Below are 17,185 nucleotides of genomic sequence, written 5' to 3'. Positions count from 1 at the left end.
GGATGAAAAGACCACTGTTTTTTTGAAATTTAAATGATAATTCGTTTTTTTTGTGGTTAAAATAACATACCGTCACAATGATTTTTTTTGAACAAATTATTTTTACAATTCTTATTCAAGATGCCCGTATCTAGTGAGTACAATTGTAATTTTTTAAATTGTAAATTAAATCTTCAAATGTTATCCAAAGACCATTTTCAAAAACCATGAAATTTTAAACTTAAAATTCCTGAATGATTTACTCGAAATTTGTTCATTTTTTCTGATCAATTTATTTTCGTCCAATTAAGCAACTTAATGTCTCGGGAGCTAATTTTTATTTTTTGTAATATTTTATATTTCTGTTAAATTTTTTGTATAATTATTTGCGGAAACTCCCTGACCAAAAGTAAAAATTATCATTCTTAACGCAATTTCATGTTTGAAAGTGAACCTAAAATAAAACTTGTAATTCTTTACGGAAATTTCCAGTATCCTCACATAATTTATAATTCTTTAAAAACATTCCCTATTTAAAGTTAGAATTATGAAACTTTTCACAAAATTCCCTGTTCCACCTCAGAATTAACGCAATAATAATTACACTCTGCAATTTTAAACCCTCTGTTACTTGAAAAAATACTATTTCTTTACGAGCCTTGCGGTTATTATATTTTATGCAATTGGCTTTCAAAGAACAATATCGGTAATTTTTATTCAAATTTCAAATGGAATTGGCACGACAGAACCGGTTTTAGTGAAATACTTTTGACTCGAGAGAAGGTACACAAAAGATTAAAAAGAGTTTCAAGTGTACCCTAGCGTTTTTAGTCAACGCAGAAAAGCGCTGAGTTTTAATTTTTCAAAACTCACAACAAAGCGTGTCCTGCATTGATAGAACAGAGGCCAGAGAACCGTGAGACGGGAACAATGGCGTAACTGCAAAACGTACTTGGTGGCTAACGACAAAATGGATATTTCACCCATCCTACTCGTTCCAGAGTCGAGATTCAGGACGATTTACTCGACGAAACTACAGTTCCCGAGACACACTAAAATTATTATAGCTCTCGCATCACAGATTTTAGTTTTTGGCAAGGTTCCACCAATTCAGAAAAGAAATCTACAAAACAGAGATAACGGTTATATATATATATATATATATATATATAACAAAATAAACATTATAGTGGCCCATATAAGTAATAGCAAAAGCATAAAATTAAAAAAACTGAAAGTGCTCTTAAAAATATTTGTCCTTTTGAAGAAAAAATTATGTCAAATTTGAGCTAATTTGAGCTAACACCTAGTACTTCCTCATCTGTTTCAAATATTTTAAAGCTTAACATCTTCCTTATTTTCAGCTTTAAAAAATACTATCAAAGGGATTATTTTCTCAAATTTATACTTCGAATTCAACTTGGAAATTAGATTTTAAGAAAAATTAATTTTAATGGCGTTTTTCGCAATGATATGGTTTTTTTACATTAATTCATGAATTTACATTCACGCTTAATTTTTCAAAACATTTAGTTTCTCTGCTAAATTAGGCCGATGAGGGAATGATAGGTATTATCAGGGTTGCGACAATCTAAGTTTTTAAAATGAAATACCAAAGAATTCCATGTGAGTTAGAAAAATTCAAGAGAATTCCAAAGAATACAATAGAATTAAGTAAAATTAATAAGAATTCAAGGAGAATTTCAAATGAATTCATACAAATTGCAAACAAATATTTTTAAATCTTTGCAACCTTATACGAAATCCCTCAATATTTGCGAATGAATAGTTTGGAATCAATTAAAATAAAGAAAACTTACGTGAAATTCTGTGAAATCTGATGATATTACCTGCATTTCTGGAAACTTTATTAAAATAACTTATCTTATAAAATCCCTTTCAATTTTTGTTAAATATTTTAAAACCTTATAAGTAGGTCCTGTAATATCGTTTGATATTTTCTCTTTAAATTATTTAAATGAATTAAAAATTTCTTGAATTTTTTTTTAATCCTCTGAAATGCCATTAAGTTACTAAAATTAATTTAAAATTCCTTGGAATCTCTTTAAATATACTAACAAATTTTTAATCCCTGAAAACCTTTTGACACCCTTGAAAATATTTTGAAGGTCTTGAAAATGACTTGAGATTTCTTAGAACACCCTAAAATCTTTAATATCCTTGGAAATCATTTGAAACTTTTTAGAGCTCTTGAAAATTCCTTGGAATTTCAAATTCTGTAAAAATTTATAAGATCCCTTTCAAAATTGCTGGAAATTCTTTGTGATTTAAAAAAATTTCCTTGGAATCTTTGAAAATATCATAAAATCTTTTAACTATTATTAAATACTATTCAATGATTTCAAATCTGAGATTTCCGGAAATACTGGGAAATTTATTTTAAAACTTTGAAAGGTTTTTAAATGGCTTAAAATCATCAAAATTCTCAGGAATCTGGTAAAATCCCTTGGAATCTTTTAAGACAACCTAAAATATTTAAAATCCATTGAAATCTTTTCAATTAAAGGTTTGAACAACAAAGTATTTTGAAACAGTCAAATAATTTAAATCTATTAAAATTTCTTTGGAATCTTTCAAAATAAGCTAAAATATTTCAAACCATTTGAAAACTTTTAAAATCCCTTTAAACTTTCTGAAACTCTTGAAAATTCCTTAATTCAAAAATACACTAAACCATTTTTAAATCCATTTCAACACCTTCAAATTATTTAAATCTATTCAATTTTTTTAGAAATACTCTAAAATCTGAAAAATCTGTTGAAATCCCCTGAAATTATTGAAATCTGTTGACAAATTTAGGAATTTGTTAATATATCCTAAAATATTTCTATTTCAAAAGAATTAAAAAAAAATCAGAAAAAAAGTGGACCCGAATTCAATAGTGGTTATTCATCCATAGGTTAGTTTATTGAAAAAAAGTGAATAAAGTGATATTTTCACTTGAAAAAGTGACTATTAGTAACTTTATCTCTAAAAAGTAAGTTAAAAGAAATTTCAGAAAAACTTACATGAAGTTTACTTACTTAAAGATACTCTCGAAATTACTTAAAGTTCTTCTTAAAGAAATTCCCTGACTCTTGCATTTTTTTTCAAAACCTGACTTTTCCCGGACCAACAAAATTACCTAACATGTCCCTGATCTTGCAGACCTGCGGCCATCCTGAAGTAGAATAACATTAAAAGACTTCCAAAATAGGAAAAAATAGAATTATGAAAAAATCGTGAATGAAAATGTGTGGCAAAGAGAATTTTATTTTCCTGTTGACGCCAGTGGATATAAATGTATTTCTCTCACGATGCTCTCGTTTCAATCGACACAGAAAAACCGCAACGAGCATCGCGTTTTTGTCCGTGAGGGTAAATAACTTTTCCAGGTTGCTTCCACCTAGCGACGCGGACGAATCGGTCAATTACTTGAATCTTCCCGACCCAGCGACCTCATTTCACTTCCGTCATCTATATTCTCAGAATTTTCTGATTTCAATGCGGATTTGCTATTCGCCAGTAAATCAGGACCGCGTATCTCCCTTTTCCAACAGAGCGACATTGACTTTCCCAATCACGGTTGCCGCAAAACTTCATTTTAAAAAAATTACTCGATTTCTCTCTAATTTGTTGTGCCATTTTCTGAAATTTTGAACCATCTACCCCCACCCACCTATCTTACGTAATTTTCGGAAACTTAATTTTTTTCATCAATCTAATTATACTATTTCTTATGAATTGACAAAATACTCCAACTTTCGACCAAGCAGTTAAATTCGCAACCAAGAAAGATTGCATCTCAATAAAAAAAGTAATAGTTAAAATTTCAACCAAGAAAAGAGTTTTATTTTAAATGGAAAACGTTGAACTCAACCAAAACCGATGAAATTTCTAAGAAAGGAGATGCATTTTTAAATAAAAAAGCGAAGCTTCTATGAGAGTTGAACCTTCAACCAGGAAAGATTTTTCAGTCAAGAAAGATAATAAATTTCGTCTAAAATATTACATTTTCAAACCAAAAAGACGATATTTCTACAAAAAAAGTTACATTTTTAAAGAAACAACTACATTTTCAACCCAAAAGATGAATTTTCCACTAAAAAAGATACATTATAAAAAAAATTTAACCAATTATTTGTTTTTTTAATCAAGGAGATTAGTTTGCTACCAAAAAATACGAATTTTAAGAATGCAATTCAACTTTGAACCAAAGATTTAATTTTCGATGAAGAAATAATTATTTTAAAAAAAGAATAATATTTGATATTTTAAACAAAAATGTCAAATTGCCAAAGTAATAAATAAATGTTCAAATAAATAGTTGAACTTTCAGCCAAGAGGATTACTGAATAGTTTGATTTTTAAGATAAAAAAAAATGAAGTGTTAAATTTTCGTTTAAGTGAATTAATTATCAAACAGAAAAATAAATTTTTCAAAAGAATTCAACTTTCAAACAAGTAGTTGAATTTTCAACAAAAAAAAAAAGAAATAGGTATACACCTGAATTCAATAGTGGTTAACCTATGGATTCATTCGTTAAAAGGAAAGTGACCAAAATGATTTTTTCATTTAAAACAGTGACTCATTTTCCCTGAAAAGGAAATTATTTGTAAAGACCGTGATTTAGAATTAATGCTATTAATCTTGCAAATAAACAAGTCACTCGAAATGTCGCAAGAACTCCGTGACCCAATTTTCCCGTCTTCGATCCGTTATACTAACTTTCCCGGCTTTCGTCCCAAAAATAAATCATTGGTCTTTTCCTTTTTAGGAAAGAACTTCTGACCTCTTGGATTATCCTTCGAAACGAATCGATTCATGTACACCGAAGAGTTCAAGAAGATTATTTTATGTGTAAGCAATTGAGCCTTGAAAACTATGTCAGTAGGTGTATGAATTTTTACCGAGATCAATTTCAAATTGTACGGTTTTCAGTATTCTGAATTTAGTATATACCACAGAGAAAAACTAATAATAAAAATTTTCGCAGGTAATTTTTGAGAAGGTTAAAGTTTTATTCAGACAACTTCGCGTCTTTCAAAATACATGTGTTGTCATGGAAAAACAAAAGAAACTTTGTCGATATGCGGGTAAAATTAAGGCTGTGTAGTTAATTTTTGTCTCAGGTAATTTTTACCCGGAATCAACGTAAATTTTATCCTTCGTTTTTTCTGTGATGATAGGACTATTAAAATATGCAATATATTCAAAACAATGAATTCAGAAGAACTTAAAGATTCTATAAAGTATCATTTTAAAAACTGGAGTCTATTTCTGTTTCTTTCCTACCATTCTTTATACAGGTTTTACCTCATGGATTTGTTACAGGTGGTCGAAATACTTAAATTTCAAAATTTCCTGACATTTCCCTGATAAATTTTTCATTTTCTCTCTGACCATTAATATTCAAAAACCAGCATTATAATCTTGTAATATTTTTAACATAGTATCTTTTATACAGGTTATAAATAAATTTCAGATTAAACATCAAAAATTTATTTCAAAGAAAAAAAAAGAATAGTTAAAATTAAGATTCGTTAAATTTTTAAGTCAAAAAGTCCATTTTTTACAAGAGAGTTGAATTTTCAAGGAAAAGATTAATTCAAAACAGAAAATGAAATATTTGCATATTTAACAAGAATGAAAGATGAAATTTCTACAAAAGAGATGAATTATAAAACCAAAAAGATGAATTATCAACCAAGAAGAATTATGTCTACTGAAAAAGTCGAATTTTTAACAAGGTACATGAATTTTCATACAGATAATTGAATTTTTAAATGAAAAAGATCAATTTAAAATCAGAAAGACCAATTTATAACTAAAGACTTTTTGGTTAAAATTTGTTTTTAAAATTTGTTTTTAAAATTTGTTTTTAAAATTTGTTTTTAAAATTATCAAAATGTTTGAACTTTTAAGCAAAAAGAAATTTTAAGCTAAGAAGATTGGCTTTCTACCAAGCAAGACGAATTTACCTCTAAGCAAGATCAATTTGCAACCAAAAATAAAAAAGTTTGATTTTCAGTTTAAAAAATTATTTAAAAAAAAAACGAATTTTTAACCAAATGGTTAAATTTTCAAACAAAGACATAAACCTTGAGAAACAAAAAAAAATACATTTTTATCAAAGTAGTTTAACTTATAAACAGGTGTTGTATTTTCAATACAAAAAAATAAATTATCAACAGAATAGTTGAACTTCCAACCAAATGTATGAATTTTCAACTAAAATTATGAATCTTCAACAGGAATGGTGAAGTTTTCAGTTAAAAAATTAATTTTCAACAACAAAGACGAATTTTCACGTTCATATTCAAAATTCTCTAGTTTTTTTTGTGTCCAATTTTTCATTTTCCCTGATCAATGATATTCAAAGACCAGTATCTTAATCTTCCAACAATTTTAACATAGAATCTTTTATAAGTGGAATAAAACAATTTCAAATTAAATTTAAAAAATTTCATACTAAAATGTCAAATTTATTAGCCTTGACATTTACTTAAAGTGCCCCTTATAGAAATTCTCTGACTTTTGCAAGATTTTTGTCGAAATTCCTGACTTTTCAGTGATTAATAAAATTCCCCTTTTCTTTGATTTTCAGGTTTCTCATGGCCTACGGCCACCCTATTTTATGAGATGGCTTTACATAATTTGTCTTTATTAAAATGTTATGTTTGAAAATATAAAAAAAGAGTTTTATTTATGCGATTTAATTTATATAATATATAAATTCGCATCTCGGGAGATTCGAACCATCGCGCGATTGTGCAGTTCCCAGTTACTAGATTTATTGGGCCAGCTTATAAATTTTCTACGAATTTTTTCTCAATCATTCGTAATATTTTTGGTATTATCGTCAAATCTCTCTAAAGTCCGCAGATTATTTACAAAAATACATCAATATTCTTCTTTATTAACGACAAAGTTTTCCCGTGTTTATTGTTTAACAAGTTCCTTTCTTGTAAAGGGACTAGTGAAAAAAATAGAGCAAAGTTGGCTCCACCATTCTATCTAGTTTTTCATACAAGTAATAAGATTCATAAGAAGTAATTTTTACTAGAAAACTTACCTCTCAAAGCATCGGCTGTGGTTGCCAGAAGGCCCTGCAGAGTTCTACTATGGTGATGGATCAAACTATGAAAGTCTTCCCTGGCTTGAACCTGAAGATGCTCTTCTGCTTCACGATTGCAACAACGTCCATTACAGATCCCTAAAAAACACAAATAATTATAAAATTGCTTCAATATTTTCAAAAATAGAATAAAACTTTTAATAGATTTGAAATTCTTAAAACTGAAAGCAATACATCTTAGAGAGGATCACTTTAAAGTGATCCGAAAAAAATATCATAGGGGAAATAGGCCAATAGGGGACTTAGAAAGTACATAAATTGCAATAGATACAAATAGCTGTATAATCTTATTGCTTCCGCCTCTTTGTTATAACTTCTTAATGAATTAATGATATAATAAATAAATTTTTAGCGTATTTTTTAAAGTGCAATTGATCCTTTTCAAGGAGGGAGTTATTTAGAATATTTTTATTTTTATAATATCGAGAAAGAAGAAAACTGCATTAGAACTTAAAATTATCAATATTATTTGTTTTTCAAAATATTTAGTTTGCTCATTATAACTATGGTATTTGGTAGTTTTTTATAAGAAAAGATTCCTTAATCCATTGGAAATCATTCCTATTCAATTTACATTAAATTAATAAATCCGGGAAAAAATCGTTGTTACGTATCAATAATAAATTATGATTGAATATATAAAAATATGAAGTGTTTAGGGTCTATATAGAAAAATAGAAAATATTGGGTCTACGTTCACCGATTTTCAGTGAACCTAACAGCACTTTCTGTAAAATTTCGAAAGTAATAAATATCCAAAAATATTTTATAGATTTCACAAAAATTTCAAAAGATCTCAAGAGATATTTTTGGTTAAAAACACAACTGTGTTGTTGAAATGTCAACAATTATATTCGTCAATAGAAATTCATATTTTTTAGTTAAGAATTCAAATACTTGGTTAAAAGTTGAACTACTTTGTTAAACATTAATTTTTGTTGTAGAAAATTCATCAGTTTAATTCTCTTTAGCTGAAACTGTAACTATTTTACGGAAAATTCGCCTTTTCGTGACGCAAATTCAACTATTTTCTTGGAACTTAATTTTTTATGAAACTTCCCAATTCCAAATTGAAAATTCAATTGTTTTGTAGAAAATTTATCCTATTGGCTTAAAAAATCATACACTTTGGTTAAAATTTATTTCCCCTCTTGGATAAACATTTTTTTTGGGTAAAGATTAATAATTTTAGTTAAAAATGAATCATTTGGTTGAAAATATAACCACTTTGTCGAAAATTCGTCTTTTTGGGTTAGAAATTCCACAATTTGGTAGCCCTTTTTTTCTTTCTTGAATGCAAAATCTTTTTTAGTCAAAAAAAGTTTTCGCTGAAATTTAGTCTTTTTTTTGGATGAATCCAACTGTTTTGAATTAAAAATTAATTTTTTTGATTGAAATATCAATCATTACATTCTTCGTTAAGAATTATTTTTTTTTGTTATTGAAAATGTACCCATTTAATTATGAATTCGTATTTTTGGGTTACAAAATTCCACAATTTCATTGCCACTTTGTTTTGCATGTAAATGTTTTTTGGGTAAAACAAAACAACTGTTTTTTGTATAAACTTCGTTTTTTATCAATTCGACTGTTTTTGATTTAAAATAAAAACATTTGTTTGTTGAAATATCAACTATACATTATTCACTACGAATGAAGTTTTTTTATATCAACTGCTTAGTTGAAATACTAAATAAGTTTTAAAAATTCAATTTTTTGCTTGAAAACTCGTCTCTTTGGTTGAAAATGTAATTATTTTATTTCCAAATTTGTCTACGTGTGTTGAAAGTTCGACTATTTCAGAAAAAAACTCAACTATTTGGTTGAAAATATACTTTTATTGTTGGAGTTTGATACTTTAGGGTCCGGCTGAAATGGATTTTACTTTATTTCCGGCCTGCAGGGTTTGAAAGAGGATTGGGCTATGATAGAAGATTCGCATTCGCAATAAAGGAATATAGTAGCCTCTCATTCCATTTTCAAGACGAGGTTTCAATTCAGATTTGCCTCAGCCCTCAGCCTTATAACGCTTCCTCAACATATCGTGTCGTCAAAGTATTATCCAGACCCGTATCCATTGCTTTCTTTCATTCGCAATATTCATTCATCCTATTGCACGGTCATTCGTCCATTCATTGCACTCGACTCGGCTGACTATAGGCTTCATTCACTTTTTTTTCATTTTTATCACGCGTGATACCGGACGATAACTCGTTGAGATTAAATGTATAAACGAGATTTCATCGTCATTACTATGTTTGATAAATTGTTCGGATAAAATAATTTCTAGGTACTATATATTATCAGATTTCACAGCCCAAAATTCTCTCAAAACAGAGGAAATAGGGTGATTTTTCACAAAAATATGGGAATACTTTCTATTAAATAAAAGTAATATATAGGTTATTGAATACAATATTTAAAGGTTAAGATTTTAAGTAGAAATATATTGAATTGTTAACAAAACAGTGGTGGAATCAGCAAAAAAAATTTTCTATCAAAAGAGATGCATTTTCAAAGAAAGAGTTTAATTTTCAAGCTGTACAATAGAATTTTCAATCAGAAAAGATGAAGTATCCACTAAATAATTGAATTTTCTACAAGAACAAAGTATTCATTTTAGGCCAAAGATTTGCATTTACAACCAAATATTTGAACTTACAAGCAAAAAAGACGAAAATTTGCCTTCTACGAAATTTGTATCTTCACAGATCACAATTCGTCCCCTTTTCTCCTTAAATTTGAAAAATCCACTCACAGTCCAAAAGGTTGATCAAATTTTCCTCCCCCTTTTTTTAAAGTTTCAATTCATTTTTGATGAATCATAAGCAGAAGTTCAAAGACAGGAAACAGGCCGCTTTAAAAGTGATTATTTTTGTTGATGTCAATATTAAATATTTTCTAAAAGAGCTATGTGCTAATTTTGTAGATTTTAAATTAATTATCATATTAAAATAAACTTGAATCGCTTTAAATTCCTAAAGTTTCAGGTAAAACAATTGCATTTTCAACCATATAGTTTAATGTTTAAACAAATAGTTGTTTTTTCAAAGTAAAAGATGAATTTTTAAGGAAGATGTGTTTTCTACCAAAAAAAGAAGAATGTTCAACAAAATAAGTCTATTTAATATGAATAATCTTTAAATAACAAATTGAATTTCTAACAAAGTACTTTAAATTTGAGACACGTACTTACTTTATATTATGATCAAAAAGAATTTTAATTTTTACTTTAAACCAGTTGGAATAATTAAAAAAAGACGAATTTTATATAAAATAGTTAAACTTTCAAGCAAAAAAGATTTTTCATACGAGAAAGAAAAAACGTAAGAAAGAAGAATTTTCAATCAAGAAATTTTCTACAAACAGGATGCATTTTCAATCCAAAAGGAAGAATTTTCTATCCGAAAATATGATTTTATAACAAAAGAGTTGCATTTTCAGCCCACGGTGATAAATTTCCAAGCAAATAGTGGTACATAAAAATTATTTTCAATGAAAAAATTAAGAATTTTCAAAAAAAATAGTAAAATTTTCAAACGAAGAGATGAATCAAGCAACGAGCGGAATTTTTTTTCGCTTCTACACCTTCCATATTTTAGAGTCAGGCGCGCGTGTGCGCTGTCTTGCATTCGGCGTGCGCGTATTTTTGGAGATCGAGTTATTTGAATTTTTCGCCAAATAATAATTATTATTACTCAACAAAAGTTGCAATAGTTGAATATTTGACTAAAAACGATACATTTTTAGTCAAAAGTGGAATAATCACATTTTAGCGAAAAAATGAGGTAAAGCAGCGGGACTTCCTTGAAAACAGGGGAAAACTAAGAATTCTTTTTTAAAAAAGGGGGGAGGGAAATGAGGAAAGAGTATGAAGTCTATATTAATCAAACCTGTAAGAGGACTTCACAGTTTATAGTAGGGACGCGTAAATTTTTTATTCGTTGTAGTCAAGAAAATCAAATTTATTGCAGTCGAGATAATTTGAAATGGAAAATAGATTCAAATTAAAGCACTTGTTTTCCTAGGACAAAGAAATTGTTGATTTATTCTAATTCGTGTGTACGTGCCTGGATCTAATTGAGAGGAATCTTTTCTCGCAAGCAGGAAGTAAGTAATCCAATAGAAAGATGTCACGATCCGACTTGAGCTTACGTTAAAGAAAACAAATCAAGCATGGCTTACAGTTGAACAAAAAGAATGATAGTGGATCGCAAACAAAATGTGTGAAACAAAAATAAACGGAGAAACTTGATTGTAAAATGATAGTAATTCGATACTAAAGCGAATCCTATCGAGAAAAATAGAAAAATTCTTTCTTTCTGTTCAGGACTCGAACGATGGACCCGAAGGATTATTAAGTCTAATAATCTAATTACACTGTGCTAGGAAGCCTAATAACTATTTTTTCTTCTTCTTTACCTTCTTCAAACAAATCAATCCCCTCCACACTCAGTTACCCCTTCCAATTTCCCTCAAGCAACCGCTCGTTTTACTTAACTTTCACGCAAATTTTACGAAATCTATCCCCAATCAAGTTCCTCTGGGTAATAATCCTTTACTAAACTCAGTGAATCGAAAGCCATTTTTCTTTTAACGCCTGCACAACATGCGATGATTTCAATGTTCACTTTATATGCTGTGCGTGACTCTCGGTACAATTTCGACGATCCGCCAATTGGCCAAGAGGCACGCCACGCGAGAAATTAATCCTTCCTGGAATCTGCAAAAGCATATCACGCGATTATTCAGGATGCAAAACTCATGCTCAACGAGGGTCTAGGCTAGTATTATCCCTCGATAATAATAACCGAGAGACAATCGCACCTAACGTATACGTTATGACTAATCCGATTGGAATCTGCTTCTATGCCATACGAAATTGCTAAATATAATTTTAAAATGGAGAAATCGAATTTCATTCTTGGAAACAGTAAGCCACAGAGGCCACAAAACTTCATTTTCAAAATTTTCAGATTTTTCTCCGACAATTTATTATTTTCTTTTGCCATTAATGTTCAAATACTAGAATCTTGATCTCGTAACATTTTTAGCATAGAATATTTTATAAATGGAATAAAACAATTTCAAATCTATTTATTTCGTCAAGTATATATGATTTCTGTACTAACTGTATTTCTACTAACTGTAGAAAACATGATTTCCAAACTAAAAATATGAGTTCTCTACAAAAAATTTAATAGTTGATATTTCAACGAAAATAAAGGAAATTGTTAGAAAAATAGATATACATATTCTCAAACCAAAAAGATGATTTGTTAACCCAGAAGATTAATTTTCTACTGAAAAATACGAATTCTCGACAAAATACAATTTTTAACTATAAAGATCAACTCTTCGTAATAGAAAAAATTAATTTTCAACAAAACAGTCAAATGTTAATCTAAAGAGATGAATTTTGAACTACTAATTTTTTTGTTGCAGATCTGCAATCAAATGATTAAACCTTATTTTATTTTTATCAAAATAGTTAAATGTTTATCGCCCCCCTCCCAAATAATTTTTCAACAAAACAATTGAATTTGCATTCCAAAAATATAAATTTTTAACCAAATTAAAATTTCAATCAAAAAGACCAATTATACCAAAAGAGAGAAAATTGCAACCAAGATTAGTTTTCTAATACAAAAGACGAATGGAAAAAAAACAATTTTCAACAAAACAATGAAAAAACGGTTAAGTTTTTTGAAAAAATCGGGAAAAAGAGGAATTATTGCCTTCTTACAAATCAGAATAAAAATTATTTTCTTATAAATATAATAAAAATTATTTTGATTTTTTTTTTACGAAAATTCCTTATCATAAAGTCTGAATTATAATGCTTTACGGAAAATCAACTCAAAATTAAACATCTTTACAGAAATTCTACGTCGTAACTTGGAATTATAATTCTTTTCAAACATTCAATGTTCCATGTCAGAATTGCATGTTTTTTAAAAAAACGACAAATTGAAAAAATTCCAATTAAGACTTTTAAAAACCATTTTAATATATAACAATATTTAACTGTTTATATTCAAACCTAAATAACAACCAAAACTGAACTGTTTGAAATAGAGAGCCTTGAATAGTTACAATTGCAGTCGACTAAATATAAACTTTGAATGTCACAATTGTAATTGTTCTATTTTAAAGTTATTTAATTTGTGAGTATAATCTTTCAATTTTGATGTATAAATAACAATTATAGAATTATTAATGTTCGAAAATTCGCCAAAGTTTAAGAGATATTTATAAAGTTTTCAAAATATTCCAACTTGACTTTAAACTTAAAAAGATTTCAAAGAATTTAAAACAAAATATAAATTTGTGAAAATTACAATAGAATTTTTGGATGCCATTCAAGGATTTTAAAATCTTTTAAGATAGTAAAAACAATTGCACGAAATTCCTGTGAAAATTGCAAATGATGTTTTATTTTGAAAAAATTAATTTTAAGAGAATATTTGGAATGATTAAAAAAAAAGTTGATGAATAAATAAGAGTAAACAAATTATTAAATCAGAAAAATGCAAGATAGTTGAAGAGATATATAAAGGTTTTGAGATGACTGAAAAATAATTTAAAACCTGGAAGGATTTAAATTTTATTTTTAAATTTTTGAAGATTTTAAACACAAAATTTAGAGGTTTTTTAGCATTTTAAAAGGCTACAAATGATTTAAAAAATGATTAAGATTTTCTAAGAAAATTAAAAATTATATTTCATTCTGAATAATTAATTTCAAGAGAATACTTTTAAAAATTTTAAAGGATTTAAAAAATTGTCCCAAAAAAATCTGTAATATTTGAAAGCAATTTTTTTAACTTTTAAGGACTTTTAGTTAATCTTAGAAAAATATTAACAATTTTCATTAATATTTAGAAGTTTTGTTAATATTTTTAGAAATAATTTGAAGTCTGAACTTATTTTAAAAAGATAAAAGCAAAATGTAGAGTTTACAAAATTTGTAAGCGTTTTAAGGGCTTTAAAAGGTTAAAAGATAGTACAACAATTTTCTTAAGATACCTGGGAAACTTTTAAATCATTTTTTTGAATTAAAAAAAATACTTCTCAAGAATGTTTAAAAATACTGAAAAAGAAACAAAGTTTTTGATAAATGAATAACAATTGAAAAATTGTTAATTTTTTACGATTAAAAATAAAATAAAAATTATATTCTAATATAAAGAAAATTATAATCGTTCAATTTTTATTGTTTCTGAATTGAATATGATAGCTAGGATTAAAAATTTTAGATTCTCCGAACAGCAAAACTTACAAAATTTTGCATTTTTTAATTTCACAAATTAGCGGCATTTAATTTATAATTTTTCACTTGAAATGTGTGCTTCCATTTTATATGCGTAAATTATTGAGCGTTTGAATTAAAACCAAATTTTAAACGTTAATTTTAAAAAGTTAAGAGATTAATTGATTTGATTAGTTAAATTTTATTAATGAGAGTAGTTAATTAAATTCAAGACTTCGAAATTTTCAAACGCAATGACCGTCAACAATTTTTTCGAACCGGGAAAACGCCTGAAAATGACCGGAATTTTTTTTTCCTGGAATAAAATGGCCCCGCTATTGGTTCAAAATTATGGCGTATTTTTTATATTAAAAGTTTTTACTATTCAACAATAATACGAACACTCCTTGTTTTCTGCGCACATAAACATAAACTGTAGTGGGCCATGCGACGCTAGGGATCCGATCTTTTTCAAAACATCCAGTTAGATACCGCTGATTGAAAAATAAAATTCGTCGTTTAAACTTGAAGAATATATAGTTGTTCTATGCTGCCTGGTGGTCGGAAATGGTCAGAGAATGAGTGTTTTGTGATTACGACAATTCACGTAAAATCAACATTGTGTCGTTCTTATAGCTCGGGTCACGTACGTTTTATAGAATGGGGCTAATGTGACCCTCGAGAAAAACCTCAAGCATCTCCAGACTTTTCGCCACATCTACAATCCACCATTCCACCCCAACCCGACCTATTTCTACCCTTTATAGTTGATCTAATCCTCTCGTCTACACAGAGAGCAAAAGCTCAAAAAAGCTCTTTTTTTCACCGGGGCCAATGTTCCGGACGTCTCTTTTCATTTCAACTGGACTTTCAGTGCCTCGGACTTACTTCAGAGATTAATAAAGTGTAAATAGTGTCACAAATTTGAAAAAGGTCAAAATAGTGTAATCACATTTTTCAAGCAATAAACTTGTGTACAGTCCCAAATAAGAAAGTGTACAATGGAAAATTAACTTTATTTTTTAAGCAAAATTTCCGAGTTTCTAACTTTATATTTTAAAAGTATAAAAAATGGGCTTCAATTATGATTTAAAATGTTATTCTTTAGTCTAAAAAAATTCCTATTTATTTCTAGGATATGCTTCGCAGCTTTTCCCAATTCCCTTCTTTTTTTTAGTTTTTTTTTCACTTAAACGCTATATGTATATTATAAAACCCAATTTTATGATTTGTTACAAAATGAATTGTTATATTTAAAATTCAACAATGTTGTTAAAAAGTTATGACTTCTTCGATAAAAATTGAACTATTTTGTGAAAAATTCGTATTATTGGTTTAAAAATTCAACAATTTGATGGTAATTCCTTTCTTCCTGGACTAACAAAATTTTACATTATTGTCAGAGAAGGTATTAGATTTGTGTAAAATTTGCCCCCCCCCCCCCCCAGTTTTGGTCAAATGTCCACGTTTTGAGACCCCCTGAATCCGAAAAACAGGTTTTTACACATGGGCCTGTCTGTTTGTCTGCCTGTGAACACGATAACTTTTGAAAAAATCAATCTATTAATCTGGCCTTTGGTTCACTAGTTAAGTGTCCTAAACTAAAGGTCAAGTTCGTTAGCCAGCCATTTTGAATAAAAATCCAAAATGTGGGCACATTTTGAATTTTTTTTTCAAAATTCAAAAATTCTCTCTACGGTTATTCATAGTATCCAAAAATTCGAACAACTTATTCTAATGACTTTTTTAAAAAATCCAAATATACTAGAGTTATAGCATTTACAAAATTCCAAAAAACACACGAAAATGAACATTTTATGCCAAATAACACACGATATGTAAAAAGCCAAGAGAAGAAAAATTTTGCTTTTTGAATGCTCTACAAGATTATGATAACTTTTTGAATTTTTTTGAAAAATAAAAAATTCCAATTTTGACAGCATACAAAATAATGAAAAATCCAAAAAGTACATTTTTCGGCCAAACTGTACAAAATACGGTAAAAAATGGCGAAACAAAAATTGTGCATTTAAAAAAGATCTACAAATTTGTTATAAACCACTTATTGATAGGATGCGCAGTTTTGGCTTTAATCATGAAAGACATCAAGAACATCCGAAAAATAGGTTTTTGCGAATGTGCCTGTCTGTCGGTCAGTCTGTATGAATCTATGCCTGCCTGACTGTGAACACGATAACTTTTGAAAAAATCAATCTATTAGATTGGCCTTTTAGAGTCTCTTAGAGTCTTAACTCTTTTAGAGTCCTAAACTAAAGGTCAAGTTTATTAGTAAGTTATTTTGGATATACAATTTAAAAAGTGAGCGCATTTTGAATACTTTTGAGACCACTTTTTTCAAAATTCAAACATTTTCTGTACGGGTGTTTATAGTATTCAAATGTTAAACAATTTATCCTGACGACTTTTTTCATAAAACCAAAAATTACCAACGATAAAATATTTAAAAAATAAAAAAATTCTAATTTTGCCAGCATACAAAATAATGGAAAATCCAAACATTACATTTTTTCATGCAATAATTTCACAGTATTTCAAAGATTCTCAAATATATAAATGCATTTCAAAAAAAATATATATATATATATATACATATATATAGGGTGGACACGCTGGGACTTGCCAAAAAGTATGCAATCCGTCTTAAACGCTAATGCTATTCGTATGGGAGTGTATGCGGGGTTTAATACAGTTTGGTAAGCCCAGCCTGTACAACCTCTACATATATATATATATATGTGTATATAATTTAGGAGTTAAAAAACGGTAAGGCTGCTCAGTAGACCGTATGTGTAAA

At 28.1% G+C, this 17,185-nt stretch overlaps 1 protein-coding gene across 1 annotated transcript in view; it reads right to left on the bottom strand.

Moving 5' to 3' along the window:
• The window catches only part of LOC117179378 (division abnormally delayed protein), a 165,699-nt gene that overhangs the window by 135,752 nt on the left and 12,762 nt on the right, over nucleotides 1-17,185 (bottom strand). Inside the window, exon 2 of the mRNA XM_033371106.1 lies at nucleotides 7,056-7,196. Coding sequence (XP_033226997.1) covers nucleotides 7,056-7,196 — 141 coding nt within the window. The remainder of the gene's footprint in view (nucleotides 1-7,055; nucleotides 7,197-17,185) is intronic.

This window comes from Belonocnema kinseyi, chromosome 9, assembly GCF_010883055.1.
Source record: "Belonocnema kinseyi isolate 2016_QV_RU_SX_M_011 chromosome 9, B_treatae_v1, whole genome shotgun sequence".
NCBI lineage: Eukaryota > Metazoa > Arthropoda > Insecta > Hymenoptera > Cynipidae > Belonocnema > Belonocnema kinseyi.
Note: the sequence above shows the minus strand (reverse complement) of the source record. Positions and strands in the feature narration are given on the sequence as shown.